The sequence below is a fragment of the Dermacentor andersoni genome, chromosome 5 (assembly GCF_023375885.2).
Source record: "Dermacentor andersoni chromosome 5, qqDerAnde1_hic_scaffold, whole genome shotgun sequence".
Taxonomy (NCBI): Eukaryota; Metazoa; Arthropoda; class Arachnida; order Ixodida; family Ixodidae; genus Dermacentor; species Dermacentor andersoni.
The window spans coordinates 61635474-61657830 of record NC_092818.1 but is presented as its reverse complement, the minus strand read 5'-3'; the positions used below and the strand labels follow the sequence as shown (position 1 = coordinate 61657830).

The following is a 22357-nucleotide window of genomic DNA, read 5'->3' as shown; positions in this document are numbered from 1 at the left end:
CCCGATAATTCAAGTTTGATACTTCTGCTAGGATGTGATGTGCCATGCGAGACAAATGCATACGCTCAACTCTCACCTAGGTTATGAAGTATGGCGGAAAAGTGCCTCAAACAAACCCCCGGTGCGCTGTGTACTATACGCAGAGAAACAGCAGTGGTGCACGCAAGATAACGTTTAACATCAACTCACCGCTCTCGTGTTAGACTAAACGCGCAAGAAATCCAACATTTGAAGCGTTTTTCTTTTTTTTCGAAATGAGTCAAATCCACAAACCGGAACTAAGTGAGATAAAACTGTAGTGACAAGGAAAACTCGGCAACTTACCCCTAGAAAAGCGCTTGCAACTAAATAGGTCAGACAACTCCCGGCGAATATGTGCGCAGATCGTACTTCGCATCAAAAATGAGCCAGATTCTGTTGAGGCACGGATCAAAATAAGCCAAATCCATTTGGCCAGTGGGAGTGGACTTTTGGGGTGGCGTCATATACCTAACATGACAGCCTCTTCGCGAGTTCCCGCCTGACAGCTCGGCCTGTTTCGTGGGTGTTCTCGCAAGTTTTTTTTTTTTTTTTTTTCCTTGTCGGAACTGGCTTATGTATTCGGATGGCAATGAAGAGATTGTCGAAAGATCTGTTCCTAGACGTTGACGCTAACGTGAACAGAAGCAAGGTCGCCACCCGAAAAGCAGGAATATGCTGCTGCCTAAATGTAAACACGGGAAAGAGACTCAGGTGCGTGCCTGTGACAGAAACATCCGTTAAACCTATCAAAGAGAAGTGCAACGAATTGTGCAGGGCGGAACAAGAGGCGTTCGTTTTGTTTTACTGCACACCATCAGAAGTAAAACATAGGAGAGGAAAAGGAGCGGAACCTCGTCGGAGCCTTGCTGCTGCTGTTTACAATGTACAACTGGTAAACGGAAAAGATTAGTGTTTGTTGCGATATGTTTTGCGCTGTGCTTGCTGTTAGTCACAGCACACTTACTCGCTATGCAAAGCACAAGCATGAAAATGGCGAATTGAAGCGCAACAGCCGGGGAGATGACCAGAAGCTCAAACACTGCGCTCGAAAGCGATCAGCTGTTGTGGGGTTTTTTTAAGCGACTTCACGCAAGAGAGTCACACTACAACCGGAAGAAGACAAAACGTTATAATTTACTGTTGAGCTGAAGAGCATCCGAAACCGGTGACAGCTTTATAACCAACAAGCACCAGAAGATCTGCTGGTTAATATGGCTTTTTTCACCGCATATTTCGAACGAAATTCAATCTTTCGTTCAGAGCACCGAGGACAGACGTTTGCTCTGTGCGCCTGAAAAATGCGTATGGAAAGATAACTTGTGAAGGTGCTTCACGGAAGCAGCGTTTCGTTACAGAGCAACGTATGCACAGGTTGAAGTATAAGGCTTTTAATTCTCTGCTGCGTGAGAAGAGGGCAGACTTGAAAACTTTTTCATCTGATTACCAACGAAATCCAGTGCTCCCCAATTTCCGGACCAGGAAGCGTACTACAGTCACCAGCTTAACGAATACCACCTTTACGTGGTGGAAAACCAGGCGAACTGGTCAATGCTCAAAGAAGCCGTCCGTTCCTACACGTGGAGCGACGATGAAAGCTCCAAAGGATGCAACCAAGTTGTCAGTGTGGTGCATAATACACTTCGAAGCGCTCAATTCGAAGGAATCAAGGAGGTGCGGTTAATAGAGGGTGGCTATGCTGGACAAAACAAGAACAGTACTCTGCTTCGCATGCTTCTTTGGAGGCTCTAGAATGAGGCTCCATCAGAAGCATCAGTAGTTTCTCGTGTTTCCTGTCACAGGGCAGTTTCTACTCCCAGACAGGGTGTTTGGTAGAATTGAAAAAGATGTCAGGTGACACGAAGAAATCCTTAATCCGCAAGGCTACCATTTTTTTTTCAAATTACAGCACTGTGTTAGAGCTTAGAAAACGTTGGGACGTGTATCACTGGAAGGCCTACTGTACGGCAGTGATGAAGTCCACATGAAGCATGCCGTTAAAAATAACAAAAACGAAGGTCTTCTACATTCAAAGAAATCCAGCTGCTAGGAGTCCTAAAATTAGAGCAAAACCACACTATAAGGTTGCTGCATCAAATTTCGAGCCAGTCCTAAAGAGGGGACGGGCCCTTGCATAATCACCCGTGCAATGTGCACTCTACACCCACCGCGTCAACGAAATAACACTGAGAGATGTGACCAGCCCTCTTATGAAGCCCTTTTGGAATTCATGGCAAGACAATGAAGAGCTCGCTTACTTCGGGAGTGTCTTCCGGCGTGCCCCCCAAAAATTTTATGACCCAGCGGAAAAATTCGAAGCAAGCTGTTTATGCTGCCAAGACGACTCACGTGCTCTTCATGTATAGTTGGTGTTCTTGAAGCTCTCTTGCCTGTATTTAATGGCTTTTCCGCCAAAACTCCAAGGTATCATTCTTGCAATAAAGTTTTCGTAAGAACACCGCATCAAATTCAGTTTTTCGATTCAATACGAGCCAAATCTAAAGTTATCAAATATTGGTCAAATCCGCCACATAAATTTTAATTACTTGTGACCGTAAACTTCCCTTAGCTGACATGTGAAACACATATAATAGCTTTGACAGCGTTGCATTTAGGTGAGGTAACAAATTTTCACTTTTTTCTCGCATTCCGTTTATGTTGATTTGACCGATTTCAGAAAAAAAAGCCCCTCATTTGCCGTCAACATCAGCGCTAATTATCGTCAGTGAAAGCAAACAGCATAGAAAACTTTGCTTACATCGATTCACACAGTCCGTGGTATCCGAATAAGATTATACACACTCCTTTGCATGTCAGCTGCCATGGGGGGGAGTGTTAGAATAAACATCATTGTGGCAACCAAATGCGTGTTGCTCTAGGTGGGTGAAAACGTATTCATAAAGAGGGATGAGTGCGAGGGGAGTAAATAGGACCCCAACGTGGTTTGCAACTGCTAACGCATTCTGTAAATGTTTTAACCCCACCTCAGGAAATGCTAAAAAAAAAGAACGCAGTTTTGGCCGAATGACGAAGCATTGACAGCGATGGCAAAATATTACGCAACTACATGGAGTAATGCCCGCAGTTTTGTTCGAAGTATAAATTGCAAAACTCATTAGCTTACTAATGAAACTATCAAGCATGGTGTCACATGTAGAAAGACAAACACGTGGGTGTATGCTCGCGGAACTGTGCGAAAGTGATGTAATCCCATACTTGCCGTCATCTTCCCGAAAAAGTTGATGCTGATTTCACCTGGACGATTGCACCGTCAACAACTAAAATTAACTGCGAAGCATCTTTGAATAATGCGAGATGACATAAAAATCAAGAATGCTGCGTCATGAAGGCAATACATCCTAGAATATTACGCAGTTCATGCCTATAGAATAGCCCGGCAGCACGTTTATTACGCTCATCTCGGTGTTTAGACAAATAAAAGCCCTGGGCTGTTCTCTTCAGGTCCATAGGGATGATCTGTATGTGTAGCGCTGAATTCGTGCCACGCGCTGCATACGTGCTGTACTGGAACCGTTTATTTGTGCGGCGAGACTAAGCAGTACCTCAATCATTAAAAAATAATAATTAGAAAATATTAAAATACGATATGCTGAAGTTAGGTCACAGACTTGTTGGTCGCGCTTTTCTTATTTCTTTGTTCCTCGACATAAACGTGGGCGTCGTCTGACGCTGTCCTTTGCCGCCAAGCTCAACTCCTTTGATCGAACCCTGGGGAAACGAGGAAAGACAAAAAAAAGCAAATATTGTACACTTTCATAGGAAACGAAGTTTTTTTTTAGCACACTGTTTATTCGCGCTTAACTACTAGCAGTGAGAGCAACGGCGTCGTATGCAATTGAGTCCTGGACGCATTCTTCTCCTATTCATGAAGTTTGTTGAAGTTATATTTAATGCACTCTTCAAAGCACAAACTTTTGAAATGTCTAGTAAAAGTGGAGCGATTAACTCTATAGCTTGTGTGATCATAAATATAAATATATAAACCTAAAATAATACGTTATGTGAATGAGGTACGGGAAAATAAGGTTGTGTTGAACAAAGTGCGGTGAACCATGATAAATACCCATTGCCCGGTTAAATAGACGCAAACAACGGTTACAACAGTACACATCCATCAGTGCTGATTATGTACAAAAAGAAAGTTCACTTTCACCCATTTACCAGCACATCCTATGAAATTCGCAGAAGCATATAACATTACTGCAGAAAATATTATGCTTTGGGATTGTACAGTAATACGGCACTGTAAAGTCGAGAAAATATCTAGAGACCAAGGCATCAGCTTAGCGAAAATTTCAGTTACTTCTGTGCAATGTGGAATAGTTACAATACATTGCATTTACCGAACAGGCACACGCAAGCTATACCACTTGATTTCAAACTGCATGCCTGCGCAGTAAAGAAGAAAAGGATGTTTCCGGGCGCCTGGGGTCGCCAGACGTTGGTTGTGACTGCACATTTTCTCTTTGCCAAGCTCAACTGTGCACGAGTATGGAACTTTGATGCTTATAATGCTTTAATGCAATGTTATCGTAAACTGCAGTACCTTGCGCTTGAAGAAATTTCAAATTCGTATGTCTTCTCGCTAATCGTTGCCATTCTCTTTTCCTTTTTTTTTCACATGCGACGGATTGCTTTTGCATACTCTCGCTTTTTTTCTTCTGTAAGCGGAAGGGAGGAGGTAAAGACGAATTGGGGGCAACAATATAATATCGTTTATCTAACTTTTACACGAAAATACTGAACATACATGAGCGCTGTTCAAGAAATTGCATACTTGTTTTGCCCTGTATGCTAATGTAGTCTGCGCATCTTTGGACTTTATAAAACAATAAGCAGAATACGACAGCAAGTAGACGAGAAAAAATTCGTTTTCTAGCAGTGTTCCAAGCTGAAAGTTGACAGACTGGTTGTACTACGAGCAAGCAACGTAGTACGGAAAATCAATAATAAAAAAAAAGAAGACAAACCAACAGAACAGATTAGTACAGCGCCTGTCGTGAGTAGTTTCTCTACATTATGATGCCGTTCCTCTTGCGCGGCGTTTACCATGAAGATCAGCCATTTAACCCAGTCTATTGCAGATAAAACAAAGCGCGCCTTTTTTATGGCAAATCTTTGCTTGCCTCTTGATACTAACTCCACCACTATGGCGTGCCTCATAATTATATCGTGGTTTCGGCTCGTAAAACCACCGAATGAAGTAAAATGAAATTCAGACGGAAAAAAAGCACGATGTACACGTAACTAGTATGTTGTTTTGCCACGTCTGATTCTTGTGTCAATTCCTTGCTTGGCGGCAGTAAATGAAACAGTATTGCTTTCTTTTTCTCACTGGTGCAGCCAATGCTACACAATATGCGACACACCATGGTTTTTCTTTTTCCTGGGATGTACTTTATTGTTTCATTTCGCTACTGGTGTTTGCTGCTTTAAATCATTTTTCTACATTCACTGCCACAGGAGGTCCCAATTCAATTTCTGACTATGGGACCTCCTTCTGTACACACAAATTTTTGTAATTCATTTTATGCCTAACTAAAACCACTTCTCACTCTGACTCTGAATATGGGGCTCAGGGGCAAGTCTACGTGCAGCTTTCTTTTCTTTGCTGTAGTCCGCTGTTGGATGGAGCGGACGGTTAAATTTGGCGCCGGTTAATCAGCTGTTCCACAGAAGGGAAATGTATTTCGAACGGAGCTATTTGTGCGAAATGAAGATTAGGCCCAGCGTGTTTACACTAAACGATACTTATTAAAATAAAAAGTTCGTTTAACGTATGCCATTGGTTACAGTTAAACAAAATGAAGAAGAACGGCGTAGCTTTTTTTTCCCCTTCGCTATTCCTCAGTGACTTTACGAAAGCGTGTTTTACGGCAGTGCTTCTCAAACTATCCAACCGTCGTGCAATCCCGCTATACCAAGTCGTGTCGTCGTCGTCGTCGTCGTCGTCGTCGTCGTCGTCGTCGTCGTCGTCGTTGTTGTTGTTGTTGTTGTTGTTGTTGTTGTTGTTGTTGTTGTTGTTGTTGTTGTTGTTGTTGTTGTTGTTGTTGTTGTTGTTGTTGTTGTTGTTAGCTGCACCAAATTTTTAAAGATTGCCTGTGGCCTATAACAATATTTTAACCCTTGAGCTAAACTACTCGATAAGGCGTCCATCACTTCAGGCAGAGCTAACAATTAGTATAATTACGCTAATTACATTTTGTTCATTGCCTTAAACTACTTATTTCAATGTACGAACTGTAGCCGGTGAGTTCGCAAGGCTTATGCACTTGGAACGAATTAACAGTACTGCACCAGTTTCAAGATAATAATTTTCGACTTGTCCGACGAAATGCATTGGTGTTCCAGTTACTTTTGTACTTCAGTGCAGAAAACAGTGTTTTGTGTAAAAATAAATCACACAACAATGCATGTATAACGCAACCGGGACAGCGCATATCTCGAAACCGATGCATCTTCCGAATAAGCTTCAACTGGCGATGCCTTGCAAGCTCACTAGCCACGATACATATGTTAGTATACGTGCACTAAAGCAATTAACTAAATCGTTAATATATTTACATGACTTATTCAATTAAGCATTCTGGTTTCTCGCAGAACTAATGGCCGCCGCATCGAGTAATTTAGCTCAAAGTTTAGAATGATCTAACACAAGCAATCTATTTTCTTTTATTTTCTTTGTAATTTGGTGCAGCTTAAAAAAAAACTCTATATATAACATACAAGGCAGCACCTCCCCTTTCCCTTCTTACATCTTTTGTCTGTCACAAGCTAACCACTTTCAGCGCGTAATTACCGAGACATAAGACCTCATCGAATTCGCTACAGAAGTTACGAGCTGTTAAAGATAAAGCATGCCTGCATGAGAGAATGAGCCTAGTCGCCAGTTTGCTAGAGCACAGTTTGTCGAAAAGAGGGTGCAGTTCGGATACGTCAAATCTAAGTTGCGGCCCGCTACGCTCTACTGAGACCTTCATACCGCAGCTCGAAGCTTCCAAGCCCCACTTCCCGTTTGAGAAACACTGCTCTACAGAGAAAGACACGCGACATCGTGCGCATACCTCGTCAGTAGAGCGGCTTGATAAGCAGCAGTATGAGCTTCAGGCGGCCAATGGGCGCGAACTGATCTTGCACGTTGAATTTCGTGGCTTGAGTGGCCAGCGCCAGCACTCACTGAAGACTGTGCTCTAAGGCCTCGAGCTCGAGTCGCGCCTCGTCCTGGTTGCGCGGGAATGCCACCGAGATGGTGTCGGTCGTGGAGCCGAAACCCTCGCCTAGGCTGCGCATGGGCGTGTCCAGCCGTCTCCTCTGCATAGCGCTGAAGATGGCCACCGACATCACTTGCACCGAGAGACCCCGCCAGGGCTCTTCAAGATGCCGCCTAAAAAGCATCCTTCTTTCAATTTTAAACCGATAGATTTGCCTATATACTTTATCCCCGACTTCGCACGCAGGACCTGTCTGTCCTCGGTTTCGAGCGAAGAGGAGGCGGTGAACGAAAGACGGGGGGGGATATGGCTCAGACTTCTTGGCGCAAGTGCTTAAGTCACACTGCCTAGGACAAGGCATATGTACACATGGTAGTAAATGTGCCATAGAAGCCCACAAGTCCTGCAATGGCAGCTTGTTGAGGCACGGCAGCGCCATCTACATATCGCGGGGCCAACTTCTAGGTGGCAAAAAAAAGGAACGTTAGTCATTCGAGGGTTGTTGCTCCGTCGACTGCACCACCTCACTTGACATCGCAATATACAAAGCACATAACAATACAAAATGAAGCGTAAGTGAGAATATTCGAAACAACATCGCGTCACAATGTATTCCGAAAACACCCATGTGTATTTACAGGCCTCATCATTCTATAATGCAGGCATTACACTGATGGCATTAACCCCGTTACCGTAGCATGAAAATTCTAGGCGAGAGCAAGCAAAAATCTGCTCGTGAAACGTTAAAGGCAAGTGAAATATCGATTTCACTGTACAATCCAGAAATGAAATTCCTTTCGCGCCTGGTTTAATCACTTCATGTTTGACGAATTCCATTTTCCTTGTAACGGTGCGCCTGCGCAGCTTGCGGACATATGTACCTGTGGGTCTGGCTTCAATAAAATTAGTTGTTAGTTTGCGGCTGTGTTCGTCGTCTTACCTGTTGTGTCGTCCCGTGGCGCGCTATATCAAGATGATTCACATGTCAAAATACAAACTAGCGCAACACACTCTTTTAAAGCACGGTGAAGATCCGCTCCACCGGCTGGTATCGTTCTCTCCACAGCCGCCAAGCTGGTCGGATGCTCACCCGGGGACAGATCTGTCCAGTGGCGGCGGTTGCTGCAGCTCGTCGTCAGTTGGCGCAGGTCGCACGGCTGGTTCGGCGTGGAAAAGAACCTCGCCGAAGATGCCTCCGTGTGCGCTGTCATCGGAGTCGTCGGCCAGTCGGATGGGCTTCAGATGGAAATACGCGATGACGAAGTTCGGAGGCAGCAGCTCGCGCACGCAGTCCACCACTGGGCAAGCAGAGAGATACGTGCCCGCATAGTGTGATGGCACGCGCTGCTTCGTAACTTACAGCGTCACAATATGTTTGGTTTGCTGACGCACCACCCCTATTAGATGGCACACAATGTCTGCACGCACCAACGCTCCCGTGTGTGCTCGCAGAGGGCATCTACAGGAACACTATCATGGTCTGAAAAGCGTCAGTATTGCCTACAGCTTGTAGTTCATTATGCAGCAGGAGGCCCACAAACGAACTGAAACACCATCAACTGTTACTGCGCACGAGCAGTCACCAATACATGCCTTCGTAGTTTTTTTTTTATATTTTAGTCTTAAAATACCCCTTACACAAAATGTCATACTCTAGATGATCCTGCTCGATTTCACTACGTACGTGGGTACCTCTGACAGAATAATAATAGATAAGGTAGCCATGAACATGTATTAATATGGTTCTAATGTCAGCGCGAGTGGCTGGTCTTAAACAGCACCACTTCAAGACATCTTCATCGATATGACGTGTTTAGTGGCCCCTCTGGCTTCACGAGTATTGCTAACGTCATAAATCTGGATACTGGGTTACCGACCGTACTTGCGGGAAATACGATGGGATAGGCGCAGCTTCCTGGCTTCTATGTCGTACTAGCCGTCTTCGCGTGTCTGAACAGACAAAAAGGACGATCTGGCTCCCTACTTGAACCAACTACCACATCAAACTGATTTCCTAGAAGTTCAGACAGGATGTGGCATTGGATGGGGCATAGTACGGACAACCACCCCGCGCATATTGTGTCAGAGCCGGCGAAGTCAGCGGCAATGTTCTTTCTTCGACGGTGCCATGGCCACAGCTGAAGCTCTCGCGTCTATCGCCGCTCATGTACACCAATGCACGTTTTCACATTCACCTTCATGGCTGCTTGCAGTGCTGTCGATTTCCGACCCGCTCCTCTGCAGGGAATAAACTGAAAATGGTTCGCTATATCCACTATAGCAGCTACTGCGACTTCCACAGCCATCGACCTCACTTAGCGATGATGACGACCACGATTCCGACTGGAACGACTTAGTGTAACACGCTCTAGAATAGCAGACGAATTCTGTCACTCGAAATTCAACAAGCTCGGTCTTCAATGTCACTGGTTTGTGAGCGCCCAGGATCGCTTTTCCTGCCGGTTTCGGGACTGCTGTGGTACGACCGGTGATCGGATAGCTACGGTTCTTGGCGCAGGGTTTGAATTGGCGTGGGAAATGATCATAATTAATGCTGTTATCATTCACCATTAGTCATATATCTACATTTACAGCACTTTCATTTCGTGGTTATTAGAAAGACATCAACTCATCAATGCATCAAAGTCAAAAGAGTCTTTCGAGCTGCCAATGGTCTTTCAAACGCGACCTTCGAGATAGAAAACTCAGTACTATTGAGGGAAGCTGTAGTCGGGCTTGATGGTATCCACTCACTTTTGGCATCCCTCTTAAGGGACACTTAGTTAAGTTAAGGGGCATTTAGTTAAGCTGCACAAGTACATTAGCTTTCCGCGATAGCAATGCGGCCAGTCTTTCTCTAAGATGAAGCATGGAAAGCAAATAAATGGCGTAGAAACAATTGCGACAGGTGGCAACGCCAACCTTAAAATTCTCGCATCAGCCCAGCATGATTCATATCTTGAAAGCGACTGCTGCCCGGTTTTTTTCTTGTTTACTGAGTAAGGATGGTCACGTGACTGCATCGTAAGGACGCCCCAAAGCCCTATCCACACATGCTAGAACGTTCCTCGACTCCACGAATCCACCTCGTCAAAAGAAAGTGCAGGGCAGTGCACGATCACTTGACACAAGTGGTCACTGCTCTTCAGTGACAACCTGCAACAATTCTTACAAACCATAGTGTCTTCTTTAGTAGAAGCGCGGCATTGTGCTAAACTGCTTGTGGAATGGAAGAGCGTCCAGTCACGGATGGTTTGAGAATACGTAGGTTAAACTATCAAGCTGATATAACCTTTACTGTACCATCAAACGGCCTAAAAACGTGAAGATACATTAATATCCGTAACGTTGACTTAGTGGAGCTCAGATTTGAGCATGAAGTTCGAGGAAGGATTGTTAAACATCCAACCCTTTTTAGCAAAACGAGATTTAGTAAAGAATACTTTACAAGTTTGTAAAACGATTTACTGGTGGTTTTTAATGTCCATTCAGTCAGTCATCAACGAGATGCTACGTTACCTTCTTGTGGCTTATGGCAGAAACCTGCCGGCATGTGCACAGCGCGCGCTTACCCCTCCCGTCCTCGTTCAGGTCGGCGTGATAGGACAGGAACACAAGCGATGGACGCATGCCGGCCAGGCGCGCGATGTTGCGGTAGCGAGCGAACTTCGAGCGCAGGATCTCCGCGCATGCGTGAGGCCTGTCCAGCACTGGCTCCGGCGTCGGCTGCTCTGATTCCTGCGCGCGACAATGCACACAATGGCGGACCCGGCAGCAACGGCGGACGTTGCAGCAACGAGTGACTCTTCAGAGTCGGTGTGAAGTGGTAAAGGCAACTGTCTTAAATGCAACAGTTTTCGACGTAAAGGCAACAGTCTTCCGCAACCTTTCGCGATGACATCTATAGCAGAGGAAGCCTTCGGTGAGCAGGTTCACTTGTCACGTCACGGCGGCTGGGTAACAGGCAAACAGAGACGCCGGTGCAGAGAGCAAGTGCACGACTCAGAAAGAAGCTCTTGTCCTTGTCTCTGCTCTTTGGTTCTCTTTTTTTTTTTGTTCTCGTTAAAAAAAAGCCATGCTGTTACATATTTAATCAGGCATTGAAGGGCGCTGACTGACCAAAGCTTCAATTTCGCAATCTCAGCACGTGCGTTAAAGTAAACTGTTACAGAAAATTTAATGGTACCAGCTGAGAAAAAAGCGATTTTCAGTGGCAGAAATGTCTGTCTTTTAATGATTTTTTGGGCAGAGAATGTCTGCCTTGTCGGGTAGTCCACCTGAAAAGGCTAAGCAGCTCTGCATATTGTTGCATCTGGGTCGCAAGCCCCAAGGGTAGCGTTGGTCTGGCGGCCTGGGGCACAGCTGGAAGCATCCGAAGGTCCTGGCAAAGGATGAGTCGACTGCTAACAGAACAACTTGTTTATTAGAGCATCGCGAAAGAGCGGCCGGTCAGGTCGACCGAAGTGGAGAGACGGGAGCGCACGTTACTCGACGGAAGAATTCGAAGCCTCTCTCGGCGTCCGGGGGCAGCTGCTTTTATACTCTCGGAGTCGAGGGCAAGAAGGAACGGCTCGGGATGAGGCGCACGTGACGGCGCCGCGCGGACATGTTGAGACGAGAAGTGACGCATCCGCCGGGCCGGCGCCGGTCAGACCTCCTCGCTTCACAGTTGGGGAGCTCCTCTCCCCGGCTGCCGCGCTTTGACAAGCGTGGGCACCAACATGCACACACACACACACACGCGCGCACACGAAGACACGTGGCATTGAAACATGCCTAGACGCGCTTGGCGGGGAGGCGTTGCGGCAGCGCTGAACGGGCCAAAATGTCCGCCGCTTTGAACGAAGCCCCGGCGTCCGTTGCATCCGCGCCGGCTATACCGCGCGTCGTAGGCGAAACGTAACAATATGTAGCATACCTGACATACGTGTAGATATGATATATAACCCTCACTAAAGCAGTCAAATGGGTGCTAAATAGGCAATTTCTGGCTGCGCCAGCGCACTTCATCCCCTTGTAAATGCAAAAGAGCACGCCGTTACCATTCCAGTAGCAAGTGTGGCTCGTCACATCTTCATTCATTCACTCATTCAAATAACTTTATTCAGTGCCCTGCGATTTGGTGGGGTGAGCCTAGACCCCGCCTAGGTTTCGGCCAAGGGTTGTTGGCCCTTGGTGGCTACCTCGGCTCACTGGACGGCCCAGAGTTGGTGCTGCAGGTCCGAGCTGAGCAACGCAGACTCCCAGCGCCCGCGGAGGCTATCGCTGTTTGAGGCTGAATCACCTTTATCCTGTATTACAGCCGGGCATTCCCATAGGATATGCTCCAGGGGGTGGCTCTAGAGTCGCAATGTCTGCACTTGTCCGTCGTGTATAAATCTAGGTGTATTACGTGCATAATAGCTGGACTAGGATAGGATCTGGTCTGTAACTGCCGCCATTGGACAGACTGGTTTTTGCTTATTTTGGGGGGCAGCGGCGGGAATGTACGCCTGTGCAATCTATGGTGTTTTGTAATTTCGCGTAATCTGGTCATTCGATCTTTCCACTCCCACTCATCCGTAGTCGGTGAGGCGGGGCTAACCAAGGCTCGGTCCGTAAGTTCTCGAGCCATGCGGTGCGCCGCCTCATTGCTATCGTCTGGTAGTGTGTGAACGGGTGTCCAGATGAGATCGATACTTTTGTCGCGGTTATTAGCTAATTTTAGGAGTCGCAGTGCCTCTGGGGAGATTCGATCGTTGGCGAAGTTTCGTATGGCAGTCTGGGAATCACTGATGATTATGCCCGCTGGTGTTTGTGCTGTGACTAGCGCAGTAGCTATTTCTTCTGCGGTTTCTGCGTGTAGCGTGTTGATTGTAGCGCTCGTCGTGCCTTTTCCCTCGTAATTTATCACCACTGCTGTGTAGGCGCGCTTGTGTCTGTATCTAGCTGCGTCTACAAATGTGGTGCCCTTGCTGTTACCGAATTTCTTCTGTATATTGCGTGCTCTGCTTTCCCGTCTACCCTAATGGTGGGTAGGTTGCATATTCTTGGGTATTGGAGGGATGGTTATCATGTCTCTGATGTGTCTGGGCATATCTACTTTGACGCCATGTTGGGTATGATACCTTATACCTAGGCGATCAAATATCTTCCTACCTGTTTTGGACAGGCGTTCGTATTGTGCTATTCGCTGTGCCTCGATTAGCTCATCCAGTGTATTGTGGAGACCTAGCTGCAGTAGTCTATAGTTGCTGGTGGTGACGGAGAGTCCGATTGCTTGCTTGTAGATTTTCTGATTAAGCGATCTAATTTGTATTTTTGTAACGAGTACCGTCGTAGGTACGATGCCACGTATACTATTTTGCTTATTACGGTCGTTTGGACTCGTTTAAAAAGATTGCCTTCTTTCATTCCACTATGTTTGTTGGCTATTCGTTTAAGTAGCCGCATGATTTGAGATGTTATATTGTGTAATTTGCGTATGGTCTCTAAATTGTAGCCGTTACTTTCAATAATGAGGCCCAATACTCTGATCTTGTCAGCTAGCCTTTGGTATGGGCGTACCATCTGCCGTAGTTAGGGGAATTTGCGGATTGTTTCGTTCCTCGTAGTTGCATGGTTTTCGGCCACGTCACGATGGTACATAAATTAGGAGCTCAGGTTTCTCTGCCGAACACGCCAGTCCGGTTCCTGTTAGGTATTGTTCAACTGCTTCTATTGCACGTTGTAATGTGTTCTCAACCTGTCCATCGCTGCCATCGCTCACGCAGAGGGTGAGATCGCCAGTGTAGATAGTACGATTGAGGCCATCGATTTCCTGTAGCTTTGCTGGTAATCCGATAAGAGCCAGGCTGAACAGCATCGGTGGTATTACTGAACCTCGGGGCGTACCTGCGCTTCCGATCTGTAGTTCTTCGGAGTTAAGGTCTCCTATCTTAACTGGCTCTCTCAACTACTACACGCAGAGACAAAGCAACAGCGCGCGCATTAGATCCCATAGATGAGATGAATATTTACAATTATTATTAGGGTTATAATTATATACGAGTGCTGATTGCCGTGCTATCGTTTGCTAACGAAACTTTCCCTCAAGTCTAAATATTTTAAGGCAGTTTGTCGTGTGCGTATCATGGCCACGCACGCTTATATCGCCTTCCGTTTCTCTACCACGGTTGCGCTTTAAAACCACGACGCTGCAAGTTTGCTTCAGAGACTATCCTTTCCTTCCCACTTCTCCGCCCTTAAACTGGCTCTCTCAACTACTACACGCAGAGACAAAGCAACAGCGCGCGCATTAGATCCCATAGATGAGATGAATATTTACAATTATTATTAGGGTTATAATTATATTCGAGTGCTGATTGCCGTGCTATCGTTTGCTAACGAAGCTTTCCCTCAAGTCTAAATATTTTAAGGCAGTTTGTCGTGTGCGTATCATGGCCACGCACGCTTATATCGCCTTCCGTTTCTCTACCACGGGATGCGCTTTAAAACCACGGCGCTGTAATTTTGCTTCAGAGACTTTCCTTCCCTCCCTTCTTCTCCACCCTTAAACTGGCTCTCTTAACTACTACACACAGAACAAAGCAACAGCGCGCGCATTAGATCCCATAGATGAGATGAATATTTACAATTAGTATTAGGGTTATAATTATATTCGAGTGCTGATTGGTGTGCCATCGTTTGTTACCGAAGCTTTCCCTCAAGTCTAAATATTTTAAGGCAGTTGTCGTGTGCGTATCATGGCTACGCACGCTTATATCGCATTCCGTTTCTCTACCACGGGTGCGCTTTAAAACCACGGCGCTGAAGTTTTTGCTTTTCTTTTCTTTCTTCTTCTCCGCCCTTAAACTGGCTCTCTTAACTATACTACACGCAGAGACAAAGCAACAGCGCGCGCATGCGATCCCATAGATGAGATGAATATATATATATATATACATATAGAAAACTATCAGTCATAGCTCTCGTAGTATAGCCCTCTGGGCCGTTTACTTCTTTTTTTTTTCGAAAGTAGTCCTATTAGGGTTATTATAATTACACGAAGGTATTTCGCCCTCATCAGCAGCAGTCCTTGGTATAATTATTCTGGCGGCTAGCTTCCCACGCTATGCGTGCCGCCATCGCACCTGGATAAGCTTTTCCTAGACGCTAGAGTTATGCTTTGTCCGCGCAACCTTGAGCGATCGGAAAGCGCGTTTCCCCCACTTGGCCGGCGGAGAAGGGATGCTTCGTTCCGGCCGCGAAGCTCTCCACATCTCTGTAAGGTGCCTTGGGGTGGTCCCGTGCTGAAGATGCCCTCTCGGTGAGCGCATATTTCCCCCTCATCTTTTAAGAGGTTCAATACATACAACCATTTGTCTCGCAAACCAGATTTTTTTCATGGGAATTTTCCACGTCTCAGTAATTTCTCTCGTCGTATTCGAGTGCTGATTGCCGTGTTATAGTTTGTTTACGAAGCTTTCCCTCAAGTCTAAATATCTTAAGGCAGTTTTCCTAGCCTCTAAAGCCGCTCGAGTTCGCTCTTCTCCTCGAGCGGCCATTTTTCCTAGAAAGTATGCCTTCGAACATCGAAGGGTCACGAGTTCAAATCACCTGTTATGTTCCTTTTTTTTTTTCGCCCCATTTCTTTTTTTTTTTCTTTCCTTTAATGCCTTGTCCTTTATTTTATCACTGTACGGGAACCCTCCTAAAAAAAAAAAAAAGAACGATATATATCTTCAAATATGTATGGCCTCACACTCACATGTGCAGGTCATAAATACCAGGTTCTGTAGCCGAGTGCCATCCATGCGGTATAACCGAGCTCAGATTGGTCCACCTTGATTGACCAAATAGGGCACCACTGTAGGTTAAATGAGGCGTACAACTCCTGCGGGACCCGCCGTGGTTGCTCAGTGGTTATGGTGTTAGACTGCTGAGCACGAGGTCGCGGGATCGGACCCCGACCACGGCGGCCGCATTTCGATGGGGGCGAAATGCGAAAACACCCGTGTACTTAGAATTAGGTGCACGTTAAAGAACCCCAGGTGGTCGAAATTTTCGGAGTCCTCCACTACGGCGTCCATAATCAGAAAGTGGTTTTGTCACGTACAACCCCATAAATTAAATTTTAATTTAACTCCTACGGGGACGGTAGAGTATCCGTCTCCAGTGCAAGAGGACCGTGATTCAAATCACGGTGCCGCGCTATTCTCCACCGGAAAAAAAAAAAAAAACCGTGTGTTGAGAAAATTGCACAAACAGGCCTGGAGTGCGGCCTGATCCCGGTGACCAGAACCGGTAACGCACTCTCTCACCAGAGCAGGATTGGCCACCCTGGTGCAGTACTTGGCCACAACCTCCTATATGAATACAACAATCGAACCCCGGCCCTCAGTCCCCAGCAGCCGCGAAGCAACTGACCACGGCGGCGGTCAGATCTGTGACGCTGCAGAGGGTGCTAAGAATACCTGGCTCCGGACAGGCCGCCATTGGAATCTGAACCTGGCAACGTTTAACGTTAGAACGCTATCTAGTGAGGCGAGTCTAGCAGTGTTATTGGAGGAATTAGAGGGTAGTAAATGGGATATAATAGGGCTCAGTGAGGTTAGGAGGACAAAAGAAGCATATACAGTGCTAAAAAGCGGGCATGTACTGTGTTACCGGGGCTTAGCGGAGAGACGAGAACTAGGAGTCGGATTCCTGATTAATAAGGAAATAGCTGGTAACATACAGGAATTCTATAGCATTAACGAGAGGGTGGCATGTCTTGTTGTGAAACTTAATAAGAGGTACAAAATGAAGGTTGTACAGGTCTACGCTCCTACATCTAGTCATGATGACCAGGAAGTCGAAAGCTTTTATGAAGACGTAGAATCGGCGATGAGTAAAGTCAAAACAAAATACACTATACTGATGGGCGACTTCAATGCCAGGGTAGGCAAGAAGCAGGCTGGAGACAAGTCAGTGGGGGAATATGGCATAGGCTCTAGGAATAGCAGAGGAGAATTATTAGTAGAGTTTGCAGAACAGAATAATATGCGGATAATGAATACCTTTTTCCGCAAGCGGGTTAGCCGAAAGTGGACGTGGAGGAGCCCGAATGGTGAGACTAGAAATGAAATCGACTTCATACTCTGCGCGAACCCTGGCATCATTCAAGATGTAGACGTGCTCGGCAAGGTACGCTGCAGTGACCACAGGATGGTAAGAACTCGAATTAGCCTAGACTTGAGGAGGGAACGAAAGAAACTGGTACACAAGAAGCCAATCAATGAGTTAGCGGTAAGAGGGAAACTAGAGGAATTCCGGATCAAACTACAGAACAGGTATTCGGCTTTAACTCAGGAAGAGGACCTTAGTGTTGAAGCAATGAACGACAACCTCATGGGCATCATTAAGGAGTGCGCAATAGAAGTCGGTGGTAACGCCATTAGACAGGAAACCAGTAAGCTATCGCAGGAGACGAAAGATCTGATCAAGAAACGCCAATGTATGAAAGCCTCTAATCCTACAGCTAGAATAGAACTGGCAGAACTTTCTAAGTTAATCAACAAGCGTAAGACAGCGGACATCAGGAACTATAATATGGATAGAATTGAACAGGCTCTCAGGAACGGAGGAAGCCTAAAAACAGTGAAGAAGAAACTAGGAATAGGCAAGAACCAGATGTGTGCGTTAAGAGACAAAGCCGGCAATATCGTTACTAATATGGATGAGATAGTTCAAGTGGCTGAGGAGTTCTATAGAGATTTATACAGTACCAGTGGCACCCACGACGATAGTGGAAGAGAGAATAGCCTAGAGGAATTCGAAATCTCACAGGTAACGCCAGAAGAAGTAAAGAAAGCCTTAGGAGCTATGCAAAGGGGGAAGGCAGCTGGGGAGGATCAGGTAACAGCAGATTTGTTGAAGGATGGTGGTCAGATTGTTCTAGAGAAACTGGCCACCCTGTATACGCAATGCCTCATAACCTCGAGCGTACCGGAATCTTGGAAGAACGCAAACATAATCCTAATCCATAAGAAAGGGGACGCCAAAGACTTGAAAAATTATAGACCGATCAGCTTACTGTCCGTTGCCTACAAAGTATTTACTAAGGTAATCGCAAATAGAATCAGGAACACCTTAGACTTCTGTCAACCAAAGGACCAGGCAGGATTCCGTAAAGGCTACTCAACAATAGACCATATTCACACTATCAATCAAGTGATAGAGAAATGTGCAGAATATAACCAACCCTTATATATAGCTTTCATTGATTACGAGAAAGCGTTTGATTCAGTCGAAACCTCAGCAGTCATGGAGGCATTACGGAATCAGGGTGTAGATGAGCCATATGTAAAAATACTGGAAGATATCTATAGCGGCTCCACAGCCACCGTAGTCCTCCACAAAGAAAGCAACAAAATCCCTATAAAGAAAGGCGTCAGACAGGGAGATACGATATCTCCAATGCTATTCACAGCATGTTTACAGGAGGTATTCAGAGGCCTGGAGTGGGAAGAATTGGGGATAAAAGTTGATGGAGAATACCTTAGCAACTTGCGATTCGCTGATGATATTGCCTTGCTTAGTAACTCAGGAGACCAATTGCAATGCATGCTCACTGACCTGGAGAGGCAAAGCGGAAGGGTGGGTCTGAAAATTAATCTGCAGAAAACTAAAGTACTGTTTAACAGTCTCGAAAAAGAACAGCAGTTTACGATAGGTAGCGAAACACTGGAAGTGGTAAGGGAATACATCTACTTAGGGCAGGTAGTGACCACGGATCCGGATCATGAGACTGAAATAACCAGAAGAATAAGAATGGGTTGGGGTGCGTTTGGCAGGCATTCTCAAATCATGAACAGTAGGTTGCCACTATCCCTCAAAAGGAAAGTGTACAACAGCTGTGTGTTACCAGTACTCACATATGGGGCAGAAACCTGGAGGCTTACGAAAAGGGTTCTGCTGAAATTGAGGACCACGCAACGAGCTATGGAAAGAAGAATGATGGGTGTAACGCTAAGGGATAAGAAAAGAGCAGATTGGGTGAGGCAACAAACGCGGGTAAACGACATCTTAGTTGAAATCAAGAAAAAGAAATGGGCATGGGCCGGACATGTAATGAGGAGGGAAGATAACCGATGGTCACTAAGAGCTACGGACTGGATTCCAAGGGAAGGGAAGCGTAGCAGGGGGCGGCAGAAAGTTAGGTGGGCAGATGACATTAAGACGTTTGCAGGGACAACATGGCCACAATTAGTACATGACCGGGGTAGTTGGAGAAGTATGGGAGAGGCCTTTGCCCTGCAGTGGGCGTAACCAGGCTGATGATGATGATGATGATCTTAATATGTGCCTTTCTGTTATTGAGGAAGAACTGTATACTCGCTGGCCTAAGCCTAGCTCATTTATTCTGTTAATATTCTTTCGTAGGTAACACTATCAAACGCTTTCTTTAGGTCCAATCCTAGGATAGCTTTGGTGTTCCGACTTGTGTTATCTATAACTAGATGCTTAAGTTGAAGCATTGCATCCTGTGTGGACAAATTTCTCCGGAAGCCCAACATTGTAGGGGGCCCGGAGAACGTCGTTATCCTTGAGATAGTTGGTCAGTCTCGTTAGGACAACGTGCTCCATGAGCTTGCCCACACAGGACGCGAGTGAAATGGGTCTCAGGTTCTCCAACTGTAGCCGCTTGCCTGGTTTAGGTAGTAGAATAACCTGGGCCGTTTTCCATTCTTGTGGTATTGTACCGGATTGGCAGCATTCGTTCATATACTTGGTAAGTTGTTCTAGAGAGGCATCATTGAGAATTCCGCCCAGTCCCGGCGTGGATGTAGTGTTGAGCTTTTGTAGGGCTACTCTCAATTCCGCCTCACTAATCTCTTCGTCTAATTGTCTGTTTTTGGTACCTGTGTAACCTGGGTGAATTGTTGGCTTAGACCGAGATAAGTATCTTGCGGCTGTCTCATCGATAAAAGCTGCTTCAGTTCGGTCATATGCATGTAACATTTGTTTATGTTTTGTCTGTACGTGGCTTTCCTTTCCTCAGGATTCAAACGGTGCCTGAGGAAGTTCCACGTTCTTGACAATCCTTACTGATTATCCATATTGGTGCATGTTGCTGCCCATTGTTGGTTACAGAGCTGTCGGGCGTATGCTTCTATATCTCTGTTAAGCCGGGCCAGCCTGCGTCGGAGCGTCCTGTTGTGTCTCTAAGTTTTCCATCTCCTCAAGAGACCTTCTTTAGCTTCCCACATATGTAGGAGTCTACTGTCTGCCTGTTCCGTTTGCGCGTCCTGGGGGATTACTTGTGTCACATCTTTCTTCATTTTTGTTCTCCTAAAAGAGCTCCATAAAAGGCAACAGTAAGAAAACATAATAATGACCATCGTTATGAATTAGTTGCCTTTGGGTTCTCCTCCATACGCTTCTATCCGTGCGCGCGTTCATCTGGACAGAATTGCTACCACTGCTTTGACACACCAAATTGTTTAGCTCGGTATTGAATCATGGATAAGAGATATTCAATTCAGAGAGCTTCGCGACAGATGAATGGGCATCGTTGACTCATTTCTTTTTCACTTCACGCGCACAAAAATGTTAGCACAATTTGAGGGAAAAGCAGCTGTGCGTGGGCTGGCTGTAGTCATGATTATCTTAGAAAAATATTGTTAGTTACTACAGAAAATTTAACCAAAAGCAAGCGCTTGGTCTTTAGCCAACATACAGCCTACACTACAACCGCTAATTGATCAAGGATCACTGGTAACGTCGCCAAGTCTGCAGCGAAGAAGCGCCGTACTATTTTTGCGCGAAGCCAAACGCGAGCCGGCTGTATGTCGGCAGAGAGGCAAAGCGCGAACATTGCGGCCGGAAGTGTCAAAAAAAGAAATAAGAAGAGGAAGGAAAGAATGCTAATGTGATGCCAAACGCAGACAAAAGCATCATTCTCCATTCTAAACGACAGGCCAAGATGCGCATTAATGCGGTAGAGCATGTGAGAGAAGGACCTGTGTACGCATGCGCGTGCGCGTCTTCCCGTGTGCGCATGCGTGTGCGTGCGCGCGTGCGTGTGTGCTGTGCAATTCTGCTGCGATTACACCTTTTTGAAGAATCGTTAAGACTAACGTTCCTCAGCGATCTTCTTTGAACAGAATACAGAGGACATACAGACAGAGACAGAACAGAAGACATTTCTGCTTAGACACAGCAGAAATTTTCGGCTGCGCGTCTTTTCTGGTCTAAGGCTGTCCAAAGCTTATTACCCTTATTGACCTTTCCTGCATAACGTTCGCCGCTGTTAAGCCCCAGATGATGAGAGGGACGGGTGCGTTTTTCAATCACATGACCTGTTGATCATCACACGTTCTGAGGGAACACACGTTCTGAGGGAACACGCTCTGAGGGAACACGGCACCACGCCAAAGCTTGTTTCGAGGACTACTATAGGTTAGAAACGTTTGACAAAGACTGCATGTGTCAATGAAGCGTCATCTTTTCTGTACGGCTCCAAGATGATCGAGCAAAGCTATTGGCTGGAAATGATTTTAAGCACGTTTACCATGGTTTATACGCTAAGTAAGGAGTTAGCCGCCGCAAGTGCAAAAGCATTAGCTGACCGGTGAACAGCAGATGGAGACGCAGATCAGTCTCTTCCTCAGCAGAGACATGGCGACCGACTGCCACAGCCGGTTCACCTCGGCGCACGCGAAGAGCTCCTCGGTGCCCAGGTAGTCGAGCACGCTCTCCACGAAGTCGTCGCTGAAGATGTCGCTCACGTTCACCACAGAACCAGGCTGCAGGTCGCAAGCGGACATGGCTTTGCCGGCTGGAGACGCAGTCATCCACGGAGCCCATGAAGGCATGCGCGCGCCTTCGGCACGTTCTTCTCTTCTTCTCATTCTTCCTCTAAAGTGCAACTCCACGAGACGCACAGCGGAAGCTTCGATGAAGCTTTTCTCTTGGATTCGATTGGATTTACATCTAGGATGGCGCATGCCCCCTGCGGGTTATTGGCCACGATTTGTATGATATTAGGAAGACACTGGTAATACTAAAATTGGTTCTAGCGAAATAATTCTTGCTACTTCGTCGTTCACGCCTACATGGGTCAATGTAGGTGCGGGACTTGGTGGCGACTTTGACGCAGACAT

General features: G+C 46.2%; 1 protein-coding gene across 1 annotated transcript; it reads right to left on the bottom strand.

The window, feature by feature from the left end:
• Nucleotides 1-8336: 8336 nt before the first annotated feature.
• On the bottom strand, nt 8337-22085 carry LOC126530714 (uncharacterized). The gene is made up of 3 exons (XM_055070467.1): nt 21824-22085; nt 10823-10988; nt 8337-8548 (listed from the first exon to the last, which is right to left on the bottom strand). Exons 1-3 carry the CDS (start codon nt 22067-22069, stop codon nt 8337-8339), a joined length of 624 nt encoding a protein of 207 aa, XP_054926442.1. The 5' UTR covers nt 22070-22085.
• Nucleotides 22086-22357: the final 272 nt, after the last annotated feature.